General features: G+C 38.1%; 2 protein-coding genes across 8 annotated transcripts; both read left to right on the top strand.

Annotated features, from left to right (window-relative positions):
- Positions 1–1,571: 1,571 nt before the first annotated feature.
- csnk1g2a (casein kinase 1, gamma 2a) lies at positions 1,572–18,450 on the top strand. 6 transcript variants are annotated; one of them, XM_065276147.2, is made up of 12 exons: positions 1,572–1,711; positions 3,636–4,409; positions 7,437–7,506; positions 8,320–8,468; positions 8,868–9,102; positions 11,122–11,207; positions 12,027–12,111; positions 12,882–13,030; positions 13,118–13,201; positions 14,510–14,611; positions 16,846–16,952; positions 17,144–18,450. In XM_065276147.2, the coding sequence occupies exons 2-12, from the start codon at positions 4,167–4,169 to the stop codon at positions 17,196–17,198; spliced, it is 1,365 nt and encodes a 454-aa protein (XP_065132219.1). In that variant the 5' UTR covers positions 1,572–1,711; positions 3,636–4,166; the 3' UTR covers positions 17,199–18,450. The 6 variants fall into 6 exon arrangements, with proteins under 6 accessions (XP_065132219.1, XP_065132217.1, XP_065132220.1 ...); XM_065276145.2 differs by having other exon boundaries at positions 1,600–1,771; XM_065276148.2 differs by having other exon boundaries at positions 1,603–1,771; positions 12,885–13,030.
- A 1,335-nt stretch (positions 18,451–19,785) lies between these two features.
- On the top strand, positions 19,786–25,878 carry mfsd12a (major facilitator superfamily domain containing 12a). 2 transcript variants are annotated; one of them, XM_065276143.2, is made up of 11 exons: positions 19,786–20,230; positions 20,315–20,525; positions 21,049–21,181; positions 21,303–21,512; positions 22,491–22,583; positions 22,693–22,785; positions 23,040–23,210; positions 23,405–23,499; positions 23,597–23,727; positions 23,873–23,923; positions 24,711–25,878. In XM_065276143.2, exons 1-11 carry the CDS (start codon positions 19,954–19,956, stop codon positions 24,785–24,787), a joined length of 1,542 nt encoding a protein of 513 aa, XP_065132215.1. In that variant the 5' UTR covers positions 19,786–19,953; the 3' UTR covers positions 24,788–25,878. The 2 variants fall into 2 exon arrangements, with proteins under 2 accessions (XP_065132215.1, XP_065132216.1); XM_065276144.2 differs by lacking the exon at positions 23,873–23,923 and having other exon boundaries at positions 19,788–20,230; positions 24,711–25,872.
- The last annotated feature ends 299 nt before the right edge of the window (positions 25,879–26,177 follow it).

Genomic DNA, 26,177 nt, shown 5'->3' with positions numbered 1-26,177 from the left:
CTTTAATTTGAGTAGATAATATAAAGATGTACAATTTCCAGCACTTCCAATAAACATACTGTTATGTATACATTAATAACATAACTGTTATGAATCCAATAAGAAACACTCCTGTCTTGAACAGTATGTACCATATCAGTACTTGCTTCAAGACCCCTTAATAAAGACAGAAAGGAAAAGGAACCATATTCAGTATCAATTACCTTATTAGTCATTATTCACACAATGAGCCTGCAAAATTTCATTACATTACATTGTTTTACAATTGTCATTAGATTGTTCCGTCATACAGTACTAAATTATGTGTAAGCTAGCCTTCATTTATTTATTTAAAAAGTAAGGTTAACTAAAGAAACTTACCTGATGATGTTGAAGTTTGGCATGTGGTATTGATCAAAGGGGATGATGATGTTGCATTTGCAGTGAATAAATATTCTGTAGAAACACCACAGTCTGAATCACAATAAAAAAGACAAGCATAGTTAGTTGCAAACGGTAAAAACTTTAACATTACTTTAAAATGCTAAACTTTGATTGTTAATTTAACGACAAAATGTTACATACCCTTCACTGTTATATGAATAGGGCTAAGATAGGTTTTTGATTTGCATCTATACTCTCCTGAATGACTCTCATTTGCACTGTGAACATGTATGGAAAGTATCATAATACGATTTGAAGACTCTTCACTTGATAAACAGTGTCCATCTTTAAACATCTGTACATGGTTCAGTGGTCCAGAGCAACCTATAAAGTGGCATGTGAGGGTAAAGTTCTGACCAGAACATAAATTCTGCTCTCCAGATATGGCTATGCTAGTTTCACAGTCACCTGAAAAAAAATAAAGATGCATGTGTAGCCCCAAAATGCATCATAAGGTGTACAACAGGTACATAATAAAAACTTACCTTTTATTACGAAAGGAATGGATAGCAAAATGAATATCAAAAAGCTCATGTTTAAGCTGGACTGAATCAAGTAGAAGCAGACACTGCAACAACACAGGAACTTGTACGCAAAGAACAATAGGAAATTACCATTGCTCATTTTATCAGTTGAAAATCAGTGAGAGCAGTGTTTTTCAACCAGGGCCCAGGGCCCTCTAGAGGGGTTGCAGCATACTTCCAAAAAACAGCATATTTAACTAAAACATGAAAAATGAGCATACTTATAATGTTTGTTTATGTTAACGAATATAAGTAAAGGTTGAGGGGAACTGATTTAATGCAAGAACATGATATTTTATACTAAATTTTATTTTATTTACAACAGACTTATTAATCCAGATTTTATATAAAAAAGTCCCTCTCCTTTTTCCATGACTTAATTGTGTATTTGGCACATTTCAGTTAATTATATGGTGACACATTAGGATTCCGCTTTAATAATCCTAAATGATTCACTTTTTTAAACCTCGTTTAAACTTCAATTCAGAAAGTACATCCAGTAAAAGCCATCCAGTAGGCGCTCAGCAGTTTCTACGTAATCAGGTTCCGTTTCTCGCGTAGGTTTACGTTGAATGAAACTGCGCATTATTTTTTCCGAAGAGCGCGGAGTTTTATGACCCGCTATTCTCCAAACCGAACTGCGCAAGAAATTCCACTTAAACACACTGATGTGATCGAGCGGCAACGGAGGAAACGCGCCAGCTGTACGGAGAGGCTTAAAGAGACATCAGCGAAGAGGGAGAAAAAATGTGAATGGCTTCAAGGTATCAGCAATAAAACCGACCAAATGGGAACTGTCGTCGACCTGTAATACACAGATTTAGGTAAAAGTGTTTAATCTGCTAGTTAGTCTTTTCCCCCGAAGGATTAATGTTATATTCAGTCCAAGTAATTTATGACAGTTTCGAGTGTTCAGGATTAAGGAGTTGCCCGGTTAGTGGCTGGCTACATGTTCGACTGGCAAACAAATTCCAACGTGATTGTAAAGAAATATAGCATTGACATATGTCTTGTGGCTTGGTACACAATAATAACACGTCTTTTCTTCCTCCTTATTTGACTGGTGTTTTTACTTTTATGTTTTTAACTCGTTTTAGCTCGGTTTAGCGCAGGCCACAGATCGTTAGCTTGTTTGGGCTAGTTAGCGCGCTAGCTTTATTCACTTGTCTCTGTTGCTTAGTTGGCAATTCAGTGGCTAACTGCAATTTGCCTTTTGGCAACATTATCTCTTTGACAGTTGAGGATTCAGATTATTGTCATTTCGTTCGTGTATACTTTTATGTAATGTACTCCTGCAAGGGGCACAAAATATGCCAAAGGTGTTCTGGAGTCTTAATAACTCAAGTTTCTTTCTCATACTTTGCTGACGAGCTAAATGATGTTAGCGGACACATTTGTCTTGTGTATTTTTGCTAACTCTATAGATAGATTAGCGAAATGTAATATTCGACCATAAGCGAGTGTTTTAATGCATGTAACGTTATAAAACATTCTGCTAAACACAAGAAAAGGCCAGATTAGAGCAGGCCTGTAATATGACATTTGTTGGAAATGCAAAACAATTTGTTGTCGATTGTTGTTAGCCAGGCCTGATCCGACATGAGACGATGGATTATATATGTTTAGCTGTATATTTAAATGTATAGATTTTAAATACATATATAACCATGTAACGTGTCATTTATTCAATATGCAACATTGTACAGATTATAGTTTTAGTGTCATGCATTTCTGGTTAATGGTTTATAGTTACCTTATATGGTACTCATTAGTCAAGATGTGCATGCAAAGGACATTAAAATTACAAATGTTTAATGTCTTTATTTTTAAATTGAGGTCTGAACTTCCTTTTTTTATATTGATAATGTTGAAGTTTCCATTATGGGTTTGTACCCAAATACCCATTGTGATTTGATATATTTAAGACTTTTAAGAGTTATGTCTTATTTATTTTTTTTTATTAGGCTACCATAGTGGTAATATTGTTACTTATTAGTACCTTTTATTGTATTTACTAAACACAATGCCTGTAGTTACGATGAGGATCATGGGGACTCATCTGTTGCTTTGTAAGTATTAGTTTCCTGTGCATGAAGTAATCCATTTTCAGGTAGGCACTATTGTTAAACGCACTATTGTTGAAAACCTGCTCATGGTCGGCATTGTGCGTAACTTCTGGGGAGGTGCCTCCTTGCTCGCAACACAACAGAGGCTTTCAGTCCAAGATGACTCTGGCTCCTCTTCACACGACCTCAGGCCTCATCTCAAGCTCCTACGGGATGTATTTTTAGATCTGGAAGTCAGAAATGCTAGATAACATTTCCTGTAGGGAGATGGTTTCTGGTTTCATGTCCCTTGAACATTGAATATGATGCATTTTACATTCTCAAATATTTTCTTCCTTTGCTTTTTATTGCATATGTTTTGTTTTATTTGAGGTAAGAGAAATTAAAACATAGCACTAAAACAAAGTTAAAGAAATATACAAAATGAATGAAAAAGTACAGTGATACAAATTTCCTGTATTGTTCAGATATTGGTAAGCTTGCAATTAACAGATTAATGAATTACTCTGAATTAAAGGATCATAAGATCATCATAGAAGAACAGATGCCAGGTGAATGCACTTCTCCATGTGTACTTTTAAGTAGTCTTATTAGCGCTAATTTTGCTTTTTCTCTGCCCTAGATATTGTAAGGTGTGTCCCTGATGTGCTGCCCGTTTCCTCCCGACGGAAACTTTGACATGCTCTGCGTTCCTATCTGGATACAAGTAATGTCTGGCACGTCTCTACAAAACCACCTGGATGGGGCACTGAAGATGGAAAACAATGCCAGACAGCGTTTCGACATCTGTAGCTAAGGCCCTGTTGGAGCGAAGGTGTGCGCATGTGTTTATGAACACATGTTGTTGTGTCCATCTCCTGACGACTGTGCTCCTCTGAAGTTGGATTCATGGAAGATTGCCTTAGGATGTCTTTCTCTTAAACCCGACTTTACCCTTGGATTGTCTGCTTTTTTCCCAGTCTATAGAAGCAGCTCATGTCTAGTTTAATCTGCATGTATAGAAATGTTCTGTGGATGAGCTTTTCCTTCCACTCTCTTTTTGTCTAAATTCCTCTCCTCCATCCCAGTCCCCATACCCCTGTTGCTAGTTTTGGTTGCTCTGTGATTTTATGGCAGTGGTGTAATCGTGGAGAGGCCGGGGTATCACAAGCTTATGGATTTTGATAAGAGAGGAGTAGGAGGAGGTGGAAAAGGAGAGGCGGAGGAAGGAAAGAGAATGTCAAAAACTGGCGGGAGTAGGTCTGGGCATGGGGGAGGCCGAGGCTCCGGGTCCGGCTCTGGGGTGCTTATGGTTGGCCCTAACTTCCGAGTGGGAAAGAAGATCGGCTGTGGAAATTTTGGGGAACTTCGACTCGGAAAAAATCTTTACACAAATGAGTATGTGGCCATTAAACTGGTAAGTGTCCCCAAAAGAAAACGTTTGTGTGTTTTTTGTAATGCCTAGCTACATGTTGAACGCCCACTTTGTTTTTTATTGTAATTTATTATTTAATACTTCGATCGCTACTGGATATAGTAATTTTTTTTTTTTACTATGCACATTTAACTTCCACAACTACCTGTTGGTGTCTGTGCTGTTAGTTGCAGTTGCAGAGGAAATATTGGTGCTTTTCCATTGCATAGTACTCCAATGTTTGGTTTGGGTCTGGTAGTGTCAGCTCACCTCACTTTGGCTTGGTTAGCTTTTCCATCCATTTTTGGTTAGCACTTACATCCCCATATATTCATTTATTGTTATTTTCAGTCCATCACAAAATTAAAATTGCCCACCACAAATAGATGTTTACACATCACGCTTATTACTACCTCTGTCTTACATGACAGTTTCTGTAAAAACACCTGTGGTGTCAGTCGACGCGCCTTTCACTGAACATCATTTAAGTTGCATTTAAGCATAAATGCGGACGTGTGCATTGTGAATGTGCCGCCACAAACTGCAAGGCTGGAAAAAACTGGTATGGTGTTCCTGTGGATGTTTTTCATCGCTGAAAGGGAGTTTGGGAACTTATTGAAGAACACAGCTGACATCATGTTTGCTCTAGACAGTGCAAGCTAGCATGAAGGTAAAGCTAATTTTTCTTTCTGTTAGTGAGGATTCTCTCAGACCAATCAGTGATGTTTTCGCGTCACGTTTTATTATCAGCTTGGGTCGCTTGAAACCTCAACCGAGGTGGTACTAAAAAAAGTATTGGGTACTACATACTGCACCCAGTGAAAAAGCTCCCAAAAGTAAGCTGACCCAAACCAAACCGTGGTGTACTATGCAATGGAAAAGCGCCATAAATGTTGTAGTTACATATTTCAATTACATTAAATTATTATACAACGACAGTTGATATACTTTTTCTTATTAACTAAACATTTTATGCAAAGTGATGTTACCATTACATTATTTTCCCAGAGAGACACTTTGTGTACCCCTTTTTAGATCTACTCCCATTCTTTGTTCCCTTGAGAATGCTAGTGGCATCAGTCAGTGGGACGAAGCACTGAATTCTAAGCTGTAAAACGAGACTTTAGCACTTTCACATACAGTACTGTCTCACCTTTACATACTGTAATGAGCTTCGTAATCATGCTTTTATATGGTGTTGCTTATACATTTGATGGTAGGGGCTTAGCAAAAGAATCAATGTCAGAAAAGCTGATTGAGGTACACAATTGTACTGGTTGGATCACTTAAACAATGGAAATGTCCTCGCTGAAAGAAAGCTTCATAAAATTATATAACCCAATTACTGATACTATTCAATAGTTTTGATTTTGTTGCTATTTGTGAACTGATCCAATAGAGAAACACTATTTACCATAAACACACACACACATACCAGTTTTGCTATTTGGTTTGAATCACTTTGGAGTGTATTGACAACGTGTTCACATTATCCCTACAACCAAGCTGCGCCTGAGCGCATTTGACCCTCAAAGCCTGGTTTGTTTGACTAGTGTGATCGCTCTGTTTTGTGCCTAGGCATGGTTAGGTTAATTGCGAACTGGCTGGCTAGCAGAGCGTGGTTCACTTGGGCTTGGGCTCAGGCGCAGAATGCGCAGTGTGAGCTGGGTTCAAAAGGAAAGATGCCAATTGCACAACCACTCACCTTCATCTGCCTTCGTAAAAAACTTCTGATGTGTGCAGCAGGGTTATGTGAATGTTTGAGCTGCACAAGCAACAGATCGACTAATGATATGTATGTGAGAGGGCTGTCTGTCATCGTGCCCCAAAGACTCAGAATTAAAAAAAAAACTGACTTAACATTACGATGGGCTCTAATGTTACTTCCTGTTTTCTTCAAAACAATTGCATCCTAATGATGAAAGCGTGCCTAGGTTCAGAAAGCTCAAAAAACTTTGTGAGTGCATGCTTTTGGTGTAGTAGAATGGGGTGTCAAACACGCTCGGGTGATCCTCACGAAATCCAGATTTAGAAGGTGTCATCAGCATCAGAATTTTAAAAAAAGCCCTCAAAGCCATTTTTTTTGCACATATAAGATTAAGGTCTGAACTTACTATAACAATTACTTTTAGAGGATTTAAAACATATTTCCTATAGAATTATTTAAAATGTTTATATTATCATTATCAAAAATGTTCATTACCGCAACATGATTATTACATTTAATATATGTAATAATCAAATATATTAAATATATGCATTTACAAACTCATGTTTCGGTAATGAGAACTAAAATGTTGTCTTGGTTCTAAATTTCAACTTTTATCTGGAGAGAAAAAAATAAGAACTGTTTACCTGGTAGCCATCTTGAGTGTCAGTCAGAGTCAATTGAGAAAATTGGTCTTGGACACATTTATATTCCTTATCTACATTTACCAGTGATCACCAAATACTACATGTTTCTTTACTGTAAATGTTTATAGTATAACATTCACTGAAGCTTTTAATCTTTTAGATTATTTAATTATAAATATTTCCATGTCAAAGAACCCAAATCCAGTCATGGACACGTTGCGGTAATGAAAATTTTTCCCTTAAATGTGGAAAAAACAACAAAATTGGTTTGTATGATGTCGTTTGAAATCATGTGCAAAATAGTACATGAAGAGATGTTTGTAACTGTATGCTTCTTATTTTGATACTCTTACTTTGCATTAACGTTTTATCAAAATGTTTCATGACACCTCATAAGTCTAATTTCGCGAGAATCACCCGCTCGGGTACTGTCCGGTTGGGATAGGTATACGAGTGTGCTCTCTAACCTGAATTAAGTTTGCTGATTGATATGCTGATAAGTCATGTATCTGCTGTATTGATGTTTTTGTTTTTACATATTTAGATTATTTAGTTATGTTAGGTAGTGAAAGGTTTAACCGCAATGTAAAAGTACCATATTTTTTTTTTGTAACTCTTCATTTCTTTCTAGTTTAAGTTTTGGTAACCCTCTTATGTTTTTCCATTTTATTATAGGAGCCAATAAAATCCAGAGCACCCCAGCTCCACCTTGAGTACAGGTTTTACAAACAGTTGGGAAACTCGGGTAAGCAACAAGCTATTATTTAGCACGTTTTCTTCTATAGTTGCTTCAAAGGCTTGTAGAGTTTGTTTTGTCTACATACTATTTACAGTCATGAGTTGGTTTTAGCTCGTCCTGTCCACATCCTCTCTTCAGCAGAGAGGAAGAATTTAATCAGCACAAGCTGTAGTTCCTGTGCATCGATTTCTCGACATGCTTCCCACACATCTTTTGATAAGACTTGAAAGACAAAATAAGTTTGATGAGATTTTTGGTTAGTGCATGTGAACAAATGATATGACATATTCATAATCTCTTCAGCAAGCAAGGCAATGCTTTCAGTTATTTGACTCACAGATGAAATAAAGCCCAGGTTAGAGCATTGTATTTTTTACTGCTGTTGAGCCACAGGAGATCTTTCTTCTCACATTGGGGCTTCAGACCTTTTTACCCTGCCATACATTTTTCATGAAGACAAGATGCTTGTGTGGTTGTGTTATAAAATGTATTCATGTGCTTTTTCGTGGTGTAATGATAGTCTTTTTGTCCTTATTGTGTGTAATCTACTTTATGAGCTGGTTAGCATAAAGGAGACTGGTTTTATTAAATTAATTAAATATGCAAACACTCTGCTAAACTGACATGTTGAAGGTTTAGTTGTGATTCTGGGGAAAGTAATTTAAATTTTGTCTTTAACTTACCAAAACATTTGTACTTACTTTTACAGTATATCCTTGCAAACAGATTTTAGTTCTTTTGTGCTGTGATGCATATAATGCATGGTTATGTTTGCCTCTGTGGATCTGTTTTTCTAACTAAATTGATGTTTGTTGGCAGAGGGTGTTCCTCAGGTTTACTACTTTGGGCCTTGTGGAAAGTACAATGCCATGGTGTTGGAGCTGCTTGGCCCAAGTCTAGAGGACCTGTTTGACCTCTGTGATCGAACCTTTTCCCTCAAGACTGTTCTCATGATTGCAATTCAGCTGGTTAGTGTCATTTGCGTTTATCTCAGCGAAAAGAACATTAAGGGGTGGTTTCCCGACAGGGATTAGCTTAAGCCTGGACTAGGCCTTAGTATATTTAAGAAGTATAACTAGTTTTAACAAACATGCCTTACTAAAAACATTACTTTTGTGGTAAAACAAAAAGCACTGATGTATTTTAAAATATGTCAGTGCAAGTTGTTTTCATTTTGAAACACTCTTACATTTATTTTATTTTAGTCTAGGACTAGTCTAATCTCTGTCCGGGAAACTGCCCCTTAAAGTTTCATTAATGTGTAAGCAAAATGTATCCGGACCTGTGACCATGTGATGGATGTTTTGAGATGTCGGAAAGTCATTACATGGTAGATTGTTTCTAAGTGTCTCATGCTTTTGTTCTAGATCACACGAATGGAGTATGTACACACAAGAAGTCTGATCTACAGAGATGTTAAGCCTGAAAACTTCTTGGTGGGCCGGCCAGGGACCAAGAGACAACATACAATCCACATCATCGACTTTGGGCTTGCCAAAGAATACATTGACCCTGAGACCAAAAAACACATCCCTTACAGGGAACACAAGAGCTTAACGGGGACGGCTAGATATATGAGTATCAACACACACCTGGGAAAAGGTAGGAATCGCAATTTAACAAAAGATGTTAGAATGACTCGTCATGTTAAGGCTTAGTACGTTTTTCCAATTATTAAGGATTAAGGCCTAAAACATTTCTTAAACCTTGTTCACTAACAAGTTTGCACCCTTATGCCGAGTTCAGACTGCACGATTTTCAAAGTCGTCGGGTCACAGATCTTTTCATACTGCATGGCTATCTGGGGAAGCGTTCAGTCGCTGCTGTTTCAGACTGCATGATGGATTGGCGACAGGTTTTCATACTGCATGACTTTACCATAAGAAGAATCGCTGATATTTTTGTTCCGGTCCGCAAACTACGTCTCAACCAAACGCACGTGAGAAGTGACCGAAGGAAACAACGCGAGGTCACGCGTGCAAGAACGGAGTTCTCACGTGAGACTGGAATTATTATTAAAAATGGTAGCTCGCAAGAATCTTAACATACAAATTGCATGTGCGCTCATTTGAAGAAATAAAGATTATGAAGGTGAAAATGTTTTGAGAGACTCCTCCCCGAACTTCCTACTGCCCTGTATGTTGCTCTCTCATTGGCTGTAGGTCATCCCCGATGTTATTGTCAGTCAAAACACATTTCACACGGCCTGATTTTGATTCGCCGACAGGTCCAGATATTTAGCATGCCAAATATCTCACGGGTGTCGGCGATCCTCTCAGAACGCGTCTTTTATAATTCACACTGTGTGATTGTCACTTGCGTGCACGAGCATCGATTTGCCTGTGATTTCGGGCATTCGTCTGCGATTTCTCAAAACCTGTCGGCGAGTCAAAATCAGGGCTAAGATCGTGCAGTCTGAACTCTGCATTAGTAATAGAGCATGTTTCTCACACTAGTCGTATACAGCAGTGGCAAGGCCAGAAATTTTGAACTGCATTGACCTCGGTAAAAAAGAGTGGACTTCAACAATGCCTACTTTCAAATTACATAATTTTACAATATATTTTGGGTTAAATGGATTACATTACGTTTTTTTGTAGTTATGGATCGAATAATTTTCATATCAGCAAAAAATGGGAAATGAGGTAAATAAAATAAGAACAAATCAAAACAATTATAAGCATATGAAAATAGGAAATAAAAACGTTACAAATAAAGTAGTGTTAAGGAACAGAAATAGAATCGAATGAATAATAACACTGTCTTCTTCATTTTATAAATTAAATATAATTAATGTAGTAAAGCTACAGAAGTGACTTTTCTTGTCTTCTGTTGTTTGATAAACACAATAATGATACAAAAACCTTTAAAAGCATATTTTTGAGGTTACTGCCACTTTAAGACCAAATAAGCAGGGATCCTACTGACACACATCTGATTTCTTTCTGAACTGTTTGTGTTTATTTTAAGACATAACTGATGCATTATTATAATTTATGCATGATTTTTCGCCAAAATATTTTGTCTCTTCTGACTGGGTGGGCCAGCCGTCAATCTTAGTGGCCAGTGCCCTTAAAGAGTAACTAAACCCCTGGTCAGAGCCTGACTCCACCCACTGGCAATATTTGAAAAATGCAAGAAAAGTGGGAAGATCCCAACGAAGATAGAGGGGACGAACTAAGCGCGTATCAAGTGTGTGGTGAGATCGTAACAAGGGCGTGGTGAGCTTGAACCTGCTTACATCACGAGTCATTTTTTGGACCCAACATCCAATGGGAAAATTCAACTGCAGTAGCCACCGTTCAACCTGAAGAGGGCAGCAATCAGACGTTTTAACACCATATATTGTAGTATTGAAACACTTTATATCCAAATGTCAAAAAAATTACTAAAATCAATGAACGGCACTAATAAAGCATCATTCTTACAGATCATTAACTAAAAAAAGTTGGTTTAGGGTTTAGTTACTCTTTAAGTAGCCTTGCCACTGGTATACAGGCAACTTTAGACCTTTTTATGTTAAATGTAAAAAACGCATGGGATTCCTTTTACATTGTGAATTTAAACTATACGCACATAGCAATCTTTGATTAATGTTTACATAAATCTTTATTCTTGCAGAGCAAAGCAGACGGGACGATTTGGAGGCGCTGGGTCATATGTTTATGTACTTTCTGCGAGGCAGTCTACCCTGGCAAGGCCTAAAGGTATCGCAGTGGGTGGAGTGCAAGAAAAGTTTGCTTCGTTTTTAAAACTGAGAATATCATCTGTTAAGTTTGCAAAGAAAAGCATCATAAAAAAAAGGGATTTTATTTTTTAAAAGTCTACACTTAAAAAAAACCAGTGCTGAATAGCACCATAAGTGCTTCACTGGCTCGTAATCATAGGGGAACCATTTTAAGTGCCATATAGCACCTATGTAGCACCTGTGTAGAACCATATTGTGCTGTATAGAACCAAATCTGGTGCTATATCCCCCCCAGATGGTTCTTCAAAGGTGCTTTATAGCACTAAAAAGTGGTTCCCCTATGATTATGACCTTTTAGTGCTATTATGGGGAGTCTTCAACTCATATCAGTTCAAATCCGTTTTTCTACCTCAAATGAGTCCAAAACTGTTGCATTAGAATTTCCGCTTCATTCTTTTCTCACACTTTCAACTGTTTTGATGGTATCCTTCTAGTCTTGGTCTTATCTCGCTTAGCTAGTGTCTGAAACAGTAAAAAACTGAACTATCAGTCGGTGTTACGGAAAGTCTGCAGACCCAACTGCTATAGAGCATAGATAGGCTGACCTATTTAGAAGACCAGAAAAATCCCCAATTTTTTTATTACAACCTGATTTGGTTAACATTTTGAAGTAATTTCCTGTTATATAATGGTTAGTCCAGACTGCCCCAACAAACGCTAAACTAACAGTTCTTAGAACTGTCCTTGGTGTTTTTGGTGCAGTGTAAACCAGAAATAAGAGAGCCATGATGTTATTTTGCTGTAGTCATGTTTTTATCTATTTATTTTATTCATTTAGGCTGATACCTTGAAGGAGCGCTACCAGAAAATTGGAGATACCAAAAGGTCAACACCTATAGAAGTTCTCTGTGAGAGTTTCCCAGGTAAACATGTTGTTTGTTTTCAAATGGTAATTTCTCTTAAAGCTGGATTACACTTCATGATTGGAGAAATTAGTGTTAGTTGCCGCTAACCATAGCCAATCTGCAGGTTCTGGATAATGAGAGAATACTGCACAGTATGGGGCTGGACACACCAAAACTTTTAAACGCGGCTGAAAACGCCTTGAGGACGCCGAATGCCAGCTGTTTTTCAGCTGAGTGCCAGCTTTCTTCAGCTGAGCACTTTGGTAGCTGTGATACTTCAGCTGCGAGCCGGTTGGTTGCTGTGGTAATGTCCCGCCCCTGCTCCACTGTGATTGGGCGGCCGTGTGAGAACTGACATTGACGAGCGGAGCTTTTCTCCCAAAGTTAAATCTCTTTCAACTCTAGACTCTCAGAGCCGAGCGTGTGAAAACCGCCGAGCGCCGGTTTTCAGCGCGGAAAAAACCCGCTAGCTGCTGGCTTATTTGAAAAACGCCGAGCTTCCATTGGAAACAATTGAAAACATGCGCCGGCCGCGGGCGTAAAAGTTTTGGTGTACACAACCCCTATATGATAGTTACAGACTCATTTTGCCTAAACATGCTTGATATTTTTAATAGACTGATTTGAAATCTTTTGTATATGATGCTCAATGCTTCTAAATGCTCTTAGCTTTTTTGTGCAGCAATGACTAGATCAGACAGCTCCTAAAATCTGTTCAAACCCATTAAAAGAAATTGTAATCCAGCTCTTGTTGCTTGGGCAAATCTCTTAACTTTAACGTTTTGCAGAAGAAATGGCCACCTACCTGCGCTATGTGCGAAGACTGGATTTCTTTGAGAAACCGGATTATGACTACTTGAGAAAACTCTTTACAGACCTCTTTGACAGAAATGGCTACGTCTTTGACTATGAATATGACTGGGTTGGCAAGCCACTGGTAAGTCTCAGTTTGAATTTTTGCCATAAATGTCCTCTGTATGATGTTCAAGTTACATGCGTGGTAAACTTTTTCATATCTATACAGCCGACTCCAATAGGACCCATGCCTAGTGACACACCTCTGCAGCCCAGCAGCAGAGACAAAGCACAACCACAGACCAAAAACCAGGTAAAAACACACACCCTTGTATATAACAAATAAAACACCCTCATGCCATTCAAACCAGTTTGCATTGCATATTTGCTTAATACATGTCATGTATTAATGTTTTTGTTATTTTGTAGTCTGTGATTTTTGTTTCAGTTCATGGATGTGAATTAAAGCAATAGTCTACTCATTTTCAATATTAAAATATGTTATTACCTTAACTAAGAACTGTTGAATCATCCCTCTATCATCTGTGTGTGTGCACGTAAGCGCTGGAGCGCGCTGCGACGCTACGATAGCATTTAGCTTAGCCCCATTCATTCAATGCTGCCATTTAGAGATAAAGTTAGAAGTGACCAAACACATCAACGTTTTTCCTATTTAAGACGAGTAGTTATACGAGCAAGTTTGGTGGTACAAAATAAAACGTAGCGCTTTTCTAAGCGGATTTAAAAGAGGAACTATATTTTATGGCGTAATAGCACTTTTGGGAGTACTTCGACTCGCCTGAAAAGTCCGCTCCCCTTCTCACTCTCATAATGGGAGAGGGAGAGTGTTACTGCGCCAAGTCGAAGTACTCCCAAAAGTGCTATTACGCCATAAAATATAGTTACTCTTTTAAATCCGCTTAGAAAAGCGCTATGTTTTATTTTGTACCACCAAACTTGCTCGTATAACTACTCGTCTTAAATAGGAAAAACGTTGATGTGTTTGGTCACTTCTAACTTTATCTCTAAATGGTACCATTGAATGAATGGGGCTAAGCTAAATGCTATCGTAGCGTCGCAGCGCGCTCCAGCGCTTACGTGCACACACACAGATGATAGAGGGATGATTCAACAGTTCTTAGTTAAGGTAATAACATATTTTAATATTGAAAATGAGTAGACTATTCCTTTAAGGTTTTGTAAATAAGAAAATGGTCCTGAGTTACTTTTTATAAAAAAACATTTAATCATGATTTTTTTAACCTTTTGTAAGCATCTTATTTTTTTATCAGAATTGAATTATTTAAGATGGTGGTTTTTCACGTTTTGGTCACAGTCTCTTAAAACAGAGAGTTGATGTTAGAGTTCATGAAATGATCGATCAGAGCTGTTGCTAAACGATAAGAGCTTAGCTTTCCTCTGCATCTCTGCATGCCATGTGCTTTCTATTTTCACTCACACTTATTTTTCCCACCTCTGTTCTGTTAGCTAGAGCAGTCTGCTTGTGCATGGAAGACGTTCCTCTTTAAACTGGTTCTGTTCTTTTTCTTTACACCCTCACATCCTCTCAAACACATCTCTTATGCCCTTTGCCATCCTCTCCTCATTGCTGTCATGCCAGTCGCCAGAACCCAAAGGAAGTGAGTCCCAGCCCACTCCCATGACCAACAGGGAGCTCCTGGGGTCGCACCTCACGGCCGATAGGCTGGGGGGCTCTGTCCAGGTACTGGGTGTTTGCGCAGTACTGCATGGTGTTCGTGTCGATGTTTTCCCCTCTCTGTGCTGTTTATCTTCCCTTTCGTTTTCACACTCGAGACACCTTTGTTCATTTTACGGCATTGAACACTTATTTGGTCTTCCTTTTGTCACTTCCTTGTCTAACACATGGATCGCACTTGCACGCTACTGGTTGCTTGGAGTCTGGTGACTTGAGTATAAAATACTCTTTTACTGTATATGATTAGCTGAGCAAGACTTAAATGTAGACATGTGCCATATGTACAGGCAGTGAGTTATTGATTTATCCTAGGTGTAACAATGATTTACACCATTTTAGGGTTATTGTTATTCCAGTTCTACTTGTATTTTGTGTACTAGCTCTTTTTATGCTTCATTTTCCCTATTTACCCTTTCTTCCTAACATCCTAAGCTTGTTTGGGCTGCGCAACTTTATTATTACAACTTGTATGCTAATTCAAATACAGTGGCCCCCAAAATAGTTTTAGCCACTAGTTTTGTAGTTGAGACCAACTCATTAGAGCTTGAGTCAAGTCTGAGACCAGAGATTGTCAAATCCGAGTTCAAATCTAGCTTTATTTGGACTCTGACTTGGTCTTAGACTTAACTCATCGAGTTTGAAGGTCTCGACCAAGCGTGCCGCACAAGCCCTGAAAAGTGAAGCCAAAACGTCTCGATCGCCCCCCCCACAGTGACTGGTCCAAGTATAGGTCATAAACCCCGCCTCCCCCATGTTATTCAATGGGACTTGAGATCAACTAAACAATTTAATTACACTTCAATTATCTTTTTTCGGAAGCTGTTTTTTGTCATTTACTGTCGTTTTTATCATGCTGATGTAAATTAAACTAATGCTTTAAAAACGGTGGTGTCACGCCATGATTGATACATGAGCATTCTGCGAGAGCAGAGGCGTGGCCTTGATTTCGCGGCTTTACTTCCTGCTCACTACTGCGCAGGACTGGTCCCGAAATCGCTACTGTGCAGGACTGGTCCCGAAATCGCTACTGTGCAGACTCGAGACCCAAGATGTCAGCCCTGTATCAGGACACCGGTGGCTTCACTTTTCACCAATGGAAGAGAGCGAACGGGCGTCGTCCATCTTTTTTTTTTTTTACAGTCTTTGGTCTCAACTGCATTTAAGACACACATAAAAGCTATGAATGTAATTGCAGAAATTAAAATCACAAACTAAGTGGCATTTGACAACACGTGATACCACAGCTCTTTTATAAACTAGCTTTAAAATTTTAAGCCTTTTTTACATGGGCAAATGTAATTTTTAATGGATGTTTAAAGTCACACGCTGACACAGGTGTAGCAAAGTAAGCAATGTTTAGGACATTTTCCATTAACATTTGACAACAAATTATCATTTTTGTTTTAAACCGTGTATCTAATGTTTTGCACCCTAACAAATGTCTTTTGGTGACATGCTTTGTAGATTTTACCATCTATTGTAAAGGTATAGCGTATAGATTTTCCCTAATTTTTTAAAAGAACTGCTCCTTCATTTTTTTTTTTTAAATGCACATGCGCAACACTCAACCTGCTCTCGAGAGGGAACGCCTATTAAACGTGTGCACGAGAGCGAGCATGCATGGGCCTCTTCTCTTTGCTCTTTTTACAAGTTGCTGCCGGCATGGCTCATACATTGAGATGTTTTCCGTGTCTGCATGGTTTTGTGACTTGTTTCAGGGCTAGCATTGCTTATCATTGCTTACGTCAACTTTTACTAGCAGTGATTTCAAATGTATTTCTCCAAATAGCATGCCAAACTTTACCTGAGTAGAAACTTTGTGTGGAAAGCCCAACCTGTGCTTTTAGCGCACACCAGCATAGAATAGTCTCCCAAACACACTCTGGTCTTGTTTCTTTTTTTCAGAGGCCTTTCTCTTCTTGTCATGCAATTCGTAGGCACTTTTTCTCTTGCGAACCTCGGATATTTTGAAAAAACACAATGAGAACGCGAGCTGAAAGCGAATGTAGGGACGTGTACGTACGACAGCCTTACGTCAACATATCATCAGAATGATTGATAACTGGGATGACCAATAGTCTTGATGATCCACCCGGAAAAATAAAATCTTCTGCTATACCTTTAATATTTTATCTGATGCAGTGACATATATTTATTGTATAAGTGTGGCTAGTGTCCAAATATATAGCTATATATTCTTGAAATGCTAAATATTAATCTGGTAATGATATATTCGTCAGGTTATGAGCTCGACGAATGGAGAAGTAAACACAGACGATCCCACAGCCGGACACTCAAATGCTCCCATTACCGCCCCTGCTGAGGTGGAGGTGGCTGATGATACAAAGTAAGGACCTATACTAAAGCATCTTTAGTTTCGATAATGCATTTAAGTCTTTGGTAACGGATCAGACTGTACAGGTCTGCAAGAAATACCCATGTATGTAGTAATGAAATCTGAGACCCTGTTTCTGAAATATGATCATAAGTGGTCACAAGAAACCCACTCGAGATGCTTTAAACATGTATTTTTTTAAGGTGCTGTTGTTTCTTCAAGAGAAGGAAGAGGAAAGTGCTCCAGCGGCACAAGTGAGGAGAAACATCATTGACGCATTAAGAGTCACTGGCGCGTGCAAATAAAAATTAAAGCGAAGGACTTGCAGATGAAATGTGGTGCACCCTCCCTTCTGTCTCTGCTCTGAGTCCTCTGCTCAACTTCAGACGAGATATTCAGATACTCACTGCCTCAGTTTGGCTTCTGCTCAGAGAGGACACACCTCAAAGCTCGGGGACACTCTTTGTAATGAAACAATTCAGTGGAACAAATAAATATATTTGTACAATGTGGGACACCGGAAATCTTAGAGACTTTAATAAGAGGATATATGTTATGTGACTTAAACCCAGATGGAGCGTTTAAGCTTGTATTTTAGAAGACATGCAAAACCATTATTGAACCGTAAACTCGGGCACACAAAAATCCGTTCACTTTGACACACTGGCAGGCTGGATGACTGAGTGATGTAATTCATGGCGTTTTCTTTTATGGGATCAAGATAAGTCGGGAAAGACTGTTGACTGATGTGTCAAGAAATGTACACCCGACTCAAATGATGTAAATTGTTTCTTTATCTTTGTTTTGTAATTTAAAACAAGTTGTTTTCAAGATCTGCCTTCCCCTAAGTTGAACAGTTTTACTCGTTGTAGAAATTTCTTTTTTTTTAAACCGCTCTTAGTTTTTTTTATCTCTCTTTGGTTCCTGTTAATGTGGATAATGTTGTAGCACAGTGGCTGGTCTCAGGTACTGTGGGGAGATGGAGAGAAATACATGGGGTCTCTCCTCTGTAAATTGCACTTTTGGGGAATAGAAAACCGGTTGGCATTTTCATCATTGAAATGAACTGAAAGCAGCAGAAATAAAGGCAGATATTGGGATCATTTATACAGCAGGCTGGTCTCTCCCAAAGGGACAAAGTAATGCTCTCAGTGATAATGTGGAAAAATGTCCTGTGCATTTCTTATGTTTTTCCTCCATTAGATTAAGTTATCTGGGAATCATAGTTTGTGCCTTTCCGAGTAAAACACTAAACACTAACGTATCCCTCTCTATCCAGGTAAGCTGTCCATGGCCTGCAGATGTTTATTCCGTACTGTGTGCTATATGCCAGTCTAATGGATTTAGTTGGCATTTATCAGACTTCTTTCTTTTGATGTAAAGTGTATCATAGCAAGTCCACAAGAAAATTCTGTGGGTTTATACTCCGTAACAGAGGTTGCCTATCAGACTGAGGATGTATATTGATTTACATACCAATTAAATGTTGCTTTTCTTCTATGCCTCAAAAGACGTTACATGTTGTATCTATGCACAATAACTGTTTTGAGTTTGTTTGTGGTGCAATTTTATTCTCCAACCCCTGCAGTTGCATTCAGTATGGTGTGATGTCATCTACAAACAGTGTTGGTTACAATGTTTCACCAGGATGTGGTGCCATAGAACAGATTTGCAATGCTGCAAGGCAATTGCCTTAAACTCCGCTTTTGTAATACACATCAGTGTTTAACACAATTCACTCAATACACATTCCCAGAATGGGTGGCACACCCTTGAGTGTGCTGGCTTTCTATTAAAGACATTTTATTGTATAGCATAACAACCATTTTTTTTTTTCTTTCGAAGTTTCATTTTTTTACAGGAACAGCAGAGCAAGCAAGTTATTACTTGGGTCACATCCATTGAGTTTTCAATCATTAACCTCGTTAAAACAGAAATGATTGGAGATAAGGTGAATGTGGATATTATATTGGTGGACATAAATTCTCATAAAAATAGAAAGGTTTGTGAATGATAGGGGGTTGACTGTATATATTGGCCGTTTTTCAATCCGAAGGGCTCCTGGGGCCGCATGCAGGCTGCGTACGTCATCAAGCCTGCTTTATTTACGTTAACTGAGCATTGCATTTGCAAGTTATACGCATATTACAACAATTTACGATTAACTAAGAATTATAGTCGACTTTATAATTGTTAATATTCTGAAATAAGTCAGTGTTGATGACGTATGCAGCCTAGAAATGCGACCTCCGGAGGCTGCAGCCTTTGGATTGAGAAACGGCCATTGAGATAAATGTGACCCCTTATATGGCTCACGTGTCTATAGTTATTTAAAATATTTTAAAGGGCCAGCGTTTGTAAGTTATTTTGTATTGGTTCGTTATTTATTTTTAGCGCAACAAATTTCAGTTCATAAAGATCACAAAATAACCAGCCTTCCATGTTTGCTGTACGCTACATAAGAGGGCGTGGCTTATAACACGTCACACTTGTATGGTTTCGGTACACCAGCTTTTCCACTCGAAAAATATTAATTATTCCGTTTATAGAATTTAAAAACATGATTTTTTTGCAATTGAAATGTGAATATATTACCATACCGGTATTCTTCTAAATTTATGGAACTGAACGGTGAGGTGAGTTTACATGCGCGCGCCTCCATCGTGACTCGAGTCAGCTGACTTGCTAACATAGCGGAACTAGGCGTGTTTAAGTTGATGCTTCGCTGCGCAGACCGATCGGCGTAGGCATCAAGGTACCGCGAGAGCAAGCAGATAATACAGCGTTTTAATCGATCTCGCGGTACTTTGATGTTTTACGCTAAATGGCCTGCACAGAACCATATGAAGTTGGACACGCCCACTTACTGGATCGAAAGCGATAGACCGAGCATTTAACTTTTCATAAGATTACATCTGTTCGCGATGAAGAAGATGGTGTAACACCGGCGGAGAAGCAATGCTAACGCGGACACACAGTAATCGATACGTTTAGGTGCCGGAGTTCTTTCATCATGTCGGACTCCCCAGAAAGCTCTTTAACGTTGCCCGCGTTCAGGCGGCTGAGTTATGCGGTGGGACACTTTCTCAACGATTTGTGTGCGTCTATGTGGTTCACATACCTGCTGGTGTATTATCACTCTGTGCTGGGCTTTCAAAACACGTATGCCGGTGTGTTGCTCTTAGTTGGGCAGATCGCAGACGGAGTGTGCACGCCGCTTATTGGTTACGAGTCTGATAGGACACCGGGCTGCGGGTCTTATGGGAAAAGAAAGACATGGCATCTAGTGGGTGAGTGACACAGACGCTTTAGGTTTTTACAGATCCACAGTCAGTAACTAAACAATGAATTCCCCTTTCTTTATCTCCACATAGGAACCCTCAGTGTCATACTGTCCTTTCCATTTATATTTAACCAGTGTCTGGGCTGTGATGTCGACACTCCACAGTGGGTCAGTCTCACTTACTTCATCCCATTTATTGTAATATTCCAGTTTGGCTGGGCTGCCACCCAGATTTCCCATTTGTCCCTTATTCCTGAGCTGGTGTCCTGCGAGCATGAAAAAGTGGAGCTTACTGCATTCAGGTATCTAACATGGATTTGACACTGAACATGCAACGGATATTTGAGAATAGTTCACCCAATATGAAAATTTTCTCATAATTTACTCACCCTCATGCCATCCAAAATGTATATGTGTATTTTTATTAAAATGCTTTCATGTTATCATCTTTTGTGGTACGTTATTTTTTTTTAAAACATGGTTAAATGCTAAAAAAATGCTCACTTGCAGTTTAGCAATTAAACTAAATGCATATTACAATTTCAAGAATGTTTTTACTCTGCACGTCGCCTGAGGTAATCCAAAGTTTCTTCGAAAGGAACCAAACTGACAGCACGTACCTATGAAAAGTATCTGAGTAAGATAACATGATGACATTTTTTTATATGTAAACTTTATTCATTTGTGTTCAGCTGAGGAAATTAAGTCCTATACCTACATTTGGTTGAACTATTCCTAAGCATTGCTATGATGAAAGTCTTCATGGATTGAGTTTGTTGCAACAAATATGTCATGGTTTCAATTTGTTTTGGTTGTATGCCTTAGGTATGCATTCACAGTGATAGCCAACATCACAGTGTATGCAGTGGCCTGGTTGATGTTTCATTTTCAGAAAGGAGAAGTGGATGACCCTGCCATTACAGACAGTCTTGGGCCTATTGACATTCCTTTGTTCAGAGTGAGTAGATATAAGCATCTTCCAAATTCCAAGTTCATGTAAATGTAAATAGATTGCAATACATAAATATATGTTTTCCTGATAAATTTTAAAATGTATACATGTATTTCTTCACAATCAGAATCTAGGGATTATCGTAGTGTGCATCGGAGCTCTGTTCTCGCTGCTGTTTCACTTGGGCACACAGGAGAAGAGATCACGTCCCCGTCAGGAAGAGGCTGGGTCCAGTCCTGGAGAGCGCCAATCCCTCTTAAATAATGCCACCGTGTCCTCCTCACCCTCCAGTTTATTGCAGTGGCAACACTGGCTGAAACAGCCATCTTTTTACCAGGTTAGTAAAGAGGTAGCAATTTTACTCTTCAGTTGCATCTAATGTATTGCTTTCTAAGCATGTATTCATAGGGAGTTGTAATACAGTGGTTTAACCATGCAAAGTTAAAGAGCACTTATTGTCCGATTCACGTTTTAAAATTTCCTATGGTGTGTAAGTGTGTATTAGTACATGTTAATGATATTCAAAAGGTACATACCCCAAAGTAAACAACGATGCAAGTTATGGTCTCCAACGTAAATCTTTTTTCTTGGACTACAACAAACACAGGGATTGTAGGCAACAGTTTACTTCCTGAGACTGGTGATGTAGAAAAGACCGACATTATCATAAATCATCTTCGGACTCACAGCCTGTAAGTTAACTCCTGTTAGCATTGCATTGTGAGCGAATCTTTCAAACATGGTAAGGAGCGTCAAATTTCCGGCTGACGTCAGAGGTATTCAGGCCAATCACAACGTACAGATTAGCTGACCAATCAGGGACAAAGAGCTTTTTAAATCAGGAAGAGAGTGAAATCTGGAGCTACAAAAATGTACGTTATACGTTTTTTAGCAATGAAATAGGTGCTCTTTAAAGGTGGTGTGTCTAAAATTTTAGTGGCATTAGTAGTGAGATTTCGAATATCAACCAACAGCTCCCTCCTCAATTTCAAAATGCATATGGTAGCCGTCACAGTACAAACATGTTGTCATCTAAAACAACGTGGGGACGAAACGCGCTCTATAGAACAGTTTGTCCGTTTAGGACTACTGTAGAAACAGTACGGCAACTTCATGTAAGGGGACCTGCCATGTTTGTAAATAAAAATGGCTCATACTAAGGTAATAAAAACATTACAGTTCATTATGTAAGGTCTTTATACACCACTGATAATAATGTAGTTATGTATATTATATTGCATTTCTGTCAAGAGATACTTACACAAGTTACACAATGAACCTTTAATATTTTCCTTATTTCCCATATCCTACATAGGTTGCTATGCTTTACATGTCCACCAGACTGATTGTGAACTTGTCGCAAACATACATTTCCATGTACCTCACCAATACACTACTCCTTCCAAAGGTAAGACAACTATAGTACTTCTCTGCTTCATAATACACAATGTTTTTTCACATTAGCCTCAGTAAAGATAAAAGTCATGGTAATCTATTTTTAACCTGTTCTTTTGCAGAAATACATAGCCACTATTCCTCTGGTCATGTATGTGAGCGGCTTTGCTTCCTCATTTGTCATGAAACCTGTCAGTAAGCTAATAGGAAAATGTGTAAGTATTTACATTGCCTTATTCATCTGCAAATAAGTAGTGCTAGATAAAAAAAAAATTCTGAGCCACTTATAATTACTTTTAGTTTTTTAGTAAACGTATAAAGTTTATACAAGTGTCCTAGAAGGTGTCGTTTCACACATTGACTACAAACATGATCCACTAAAATTAATAGCCACAGTGTCCAAATACTTATTACCTTTGTTAAAACATAATAACATCAACACTATTGTTTCTATGTTCCTTATTAATAGATGACCTATTTTTTGGGACTGCTACTGATTCTGGCATTTTCTTATTGGGTGCTGCTGGATACTGACATGGGTGACATGGTGTACGGGGCAGCAGTTTTGCTAGGGGTGGGATCTGCAACCATACTAGTGATGTCACTTGCCATGACGGCTGAACTTATCGGAGATCAGACAGTAAGTGAAATGTAAACATTAAGTAATTGCTTTATTTAGGATATTGCCTATATATACACAGTATGTACTGTCTGAATCTAAATAAAGCAGATGTTTGCAGAAGTGAAAATAGGCATTCAAAAATACAAATTTCAGATGTGTAAAATTTGACTCTCAGAAGGATGATGACAAATAAACTCCTTACTCGTTGACAGCAAAGTGGGGCATTTGTTTACGGAGCTATGAGTTTCACAGACAAAGTTGCTAATGGTGTCGGAGTGATGATCATCCAGATGCTCCACCCTTGCCAGTAAGTGTATTAGCTTTTATGCATGTTAAGAGCAAGAGGATAATCTCTCATGTTTACCCTAATGTAATGCTTCACTTTTGTGATTTCTATCATTCAGCACTACAGTTTGCTGTCCAGCCTGTGTATGGTATTACCACTACGTCATGGTTATCGTCACTGGTGGAATGGCTGTTTTAGCAGCTCTTAGCCTCTGCACCATCCTTATCTGGCCTATCAAGATTGTTCGCTGTAAGAAATTCAACTTTGCTGTTTTTACTTTCACACACACTTCTCTGTTGGTCTAGACTCAGTGTAACATACTGTTTCTAGAACATTGTTAAATCAACTCTCTAACTTCTTTAGCACATGTCTGACATGCTGTTTTGTATTTCAGTATCTAATCAAGGTCATGTGAATGGTTCAGTAAACAGCAGTGACATTAAGGGTGAGGGTCGTGTGTCAATAATGACAATCAGGAATCAAACCAACTGATCTGAATCAACATGTCAATGATCACTTTGGTTAAAACCACTGTTTTTCATTATTTTACTATGTTCTTTCCTTAACTTAGATGAATTAATACATAACTATCTTTTTTCAATGCGTGCACTTTTAATCATTGTACAGCACTTTTTGAATGTGTTAGCATTTAGCCTAGCCCCATTCATTCCTATGGCTGCAAACAAAAGGTTTTTTTTGTGCCACCATACTTACTCGTGTACCTACTCATGTAACAGTCTTTAAATAGGGAAAACATGGAAGTGTTTGGTGGCTTTTAAATGAATCCCTGTTTGGATCCTAAGGAATGAATGGGGCTAGGCTAAATGCTTACTCAATTCACAATGGGCTAAAAAAGATGGGTATGTATTATTTCCTTTAATTTTAGGTAAGAACATAGTAAAATATTGAAAAACTGTGGTGTTTTCCTTTAACCAAAGTAAAAAATTACTTTGAAAAAGATTTGCATTCTCTGATTGCATTTTTGTATCCATGAATTCCAGTGCTTAGCAGCAGTTACCTTATATATTCATTCATTTATATCCATCTTTTCATTAATTAAATGATGATTTCATGACAGTCAACAGAAAAAAGTCAAAATGGCTCTTCTATTTACATTAAAACTGTATCACTTATTAGTTTGCTGCCTTGCAAGCAATGGGGTATCCATCAGGAAATGTATATCAAAATTACTTATATTTAATACTTTTAAATCCCTTTGTTGTGATTTTTAGATCTGCCTGAGGTGACTGGCATTCTTGGGAGTGATAGAGAAGACTCGGAGAGCTCTGAACAGCCTTCAGTCAACTAAACAACTTAAAGCCAAAAGTCACAGGGATCTGTTGGTTGACACTTATGTCACAATGCTTAAGGTTAGAATTTAAGTTTTACTTTTTACTCAGGCCAGTATTTGCTTGTGACATCTGTAAAACTAACTTTTACACACATGGGAAAATATTTGAAAGTGTGCTGAGTTTAAATTTAATTTAAAATGATCAATTATAGTTATAATCTAGCAGTCTGCACAAATCGGACACTTTATGAAGGGACTAACTATTTTCTGCACTGTTAAACTTGTTTGTGTGTATATCTTAAAAAATCTGTTATTTACAAGATATACACATTTCTCACAAATATTTAAATCAAACACCAATAAGGGAAATGCCGTCTGCTAAACTATTTAAGCTATTACTGATTCGTAGGTCGGCAGAACGCACAAGTAATGATGGATGTTTTGCTTTGTTATAATTAAAATGAATCCATGAACCAGCTCAGTTCTGTTTTGGGAAACAAGGATTTATGTTTGTTATAAGGGACACAAAGTCATTTTTAGACATTTTGCTCTGAGTTGTTTCTGTTAAAGGGACCAGAGAAACATTTGTGCAATTTCCATGTAACCACCAAGAGTGGTTTTGCTTTATTCTTTCATTTTATATAAATGCATTGTTTTGTTTATTTTTATGTCTGACATGTTTTCTGTTCATTTACTGAACAGAATAAATGTTCTTTATAAACTGACTTTTTTGTAGCATTGTAACTTGTCATTGTTAGCATTCAACTTATTGACAGGAATGCAGTGTCATTGTGGTCACCTGATCTTGTGTGATGCATGTGACAGTCAGGTTGAGAAGCTGTGTAAGTTGTCACTCATGTAAATGAAATGCATTCAAAGTTCAAATAGTTGACATGATCAAGATGTTTTTAAAAGAACAATAATTATGTTTTAAATAAAACCATTTTCTAAATAATGCATTGTCTGTTTTGGACCATAAGTATGATATTGTATAGTAGGCCTACATAAGTACATATAGTAAGTAAGTACATATCTGCATTTGTTTAAAGGGTTTATGTTAAACTATTAAATCTTACAAATGTGTCCTAGCATAAATCTCAAATGTTATTACCATTGTGTCCTTGAGGGAGCAGGTGTTTAGAGGCAGTGACATGTGATTGTGAAATAGGGCTTGTGACTGTCATGTGATGTAATCATATTCTCTCATGGAAATACAGGATAGAAAAACAGGAATTGGACTCGGGTTGTTAAAAACATGCTCAGGTCAAGGCTGCACATTAATTTCTTGTGTCTGCTAATCCACTAGTTCTTAACGTTATTCCTGGAGGCCCACTGCCCTGCACATTTTGTATGTCTCTTTTGTCTGACAGACTCAGTTCAGTTCATTGAGATCTCTTCTAATGAGCTG

This window comes from Paramisgurnus dabryanus, chromosome 6 (genome assembly GCF_030506205.2).
Source record: "Paramisgurnus dabryanus chromosome 6, PD_genome_1.1, whole genome shotgun sequence".
NCBI lineage: Eukaryota > Metazoa > Chordata > Actinopteri > Cypriniformes > Cobitidae > Paramisgurnus > Paramisgurnus dabryanus.
The sequence above is the reverse complement of the archived record's forward strand: the minus strand, read 5'-3'. Positions and strand labels throughout refer to the sequence as shown.

Bases quoted from the DNA above. Each gene is read 5' to 3' on its own strand.
- csnk1g2a (XM_065276147.2), top strand. From the start codon at position 4,167: ATGGATTTTGATAAGAGAGGAGTAGGAGGAGGTGGAAAAGGAGAGGCG. The intron at 7,507-8,319 runs GTAAGCAACAAG...GTTTGTTGGCAG, and splicing joins CAAACAGTTGGGAAACTCGG to AGGGTGTTCCTCAGGTTTAC. The intron at 12,112-12,881 runs GTAAACATGTTG...AACGTTTTGCAG, and splicing joins TCTCTGTGAGAGTTTCCCAG to AAGAAATGGCCACCTACCTG.
- mfsd12a (XM_065276143.2), top strand. From the start codon at position 19,954: ATGTCGGACTCCCCAGAAAGCTCTTTAACGTTGCCCGCGTTCAGGCGG. The intron at 20,231-20,314 runs GTGAGTGACACA...ATCTCCACATAG, and splicing joins AAAGACATGGCATCTAGTGG to GAACCCTCAGTGTCATACTG. The intron at 21,182-21,302 runs GTGAGTAGATAT...CTTCACAATCAG, and splicing joins TTGACATTCCTTTGTTCAGA to AATCTAGGGATTATCGTAGT.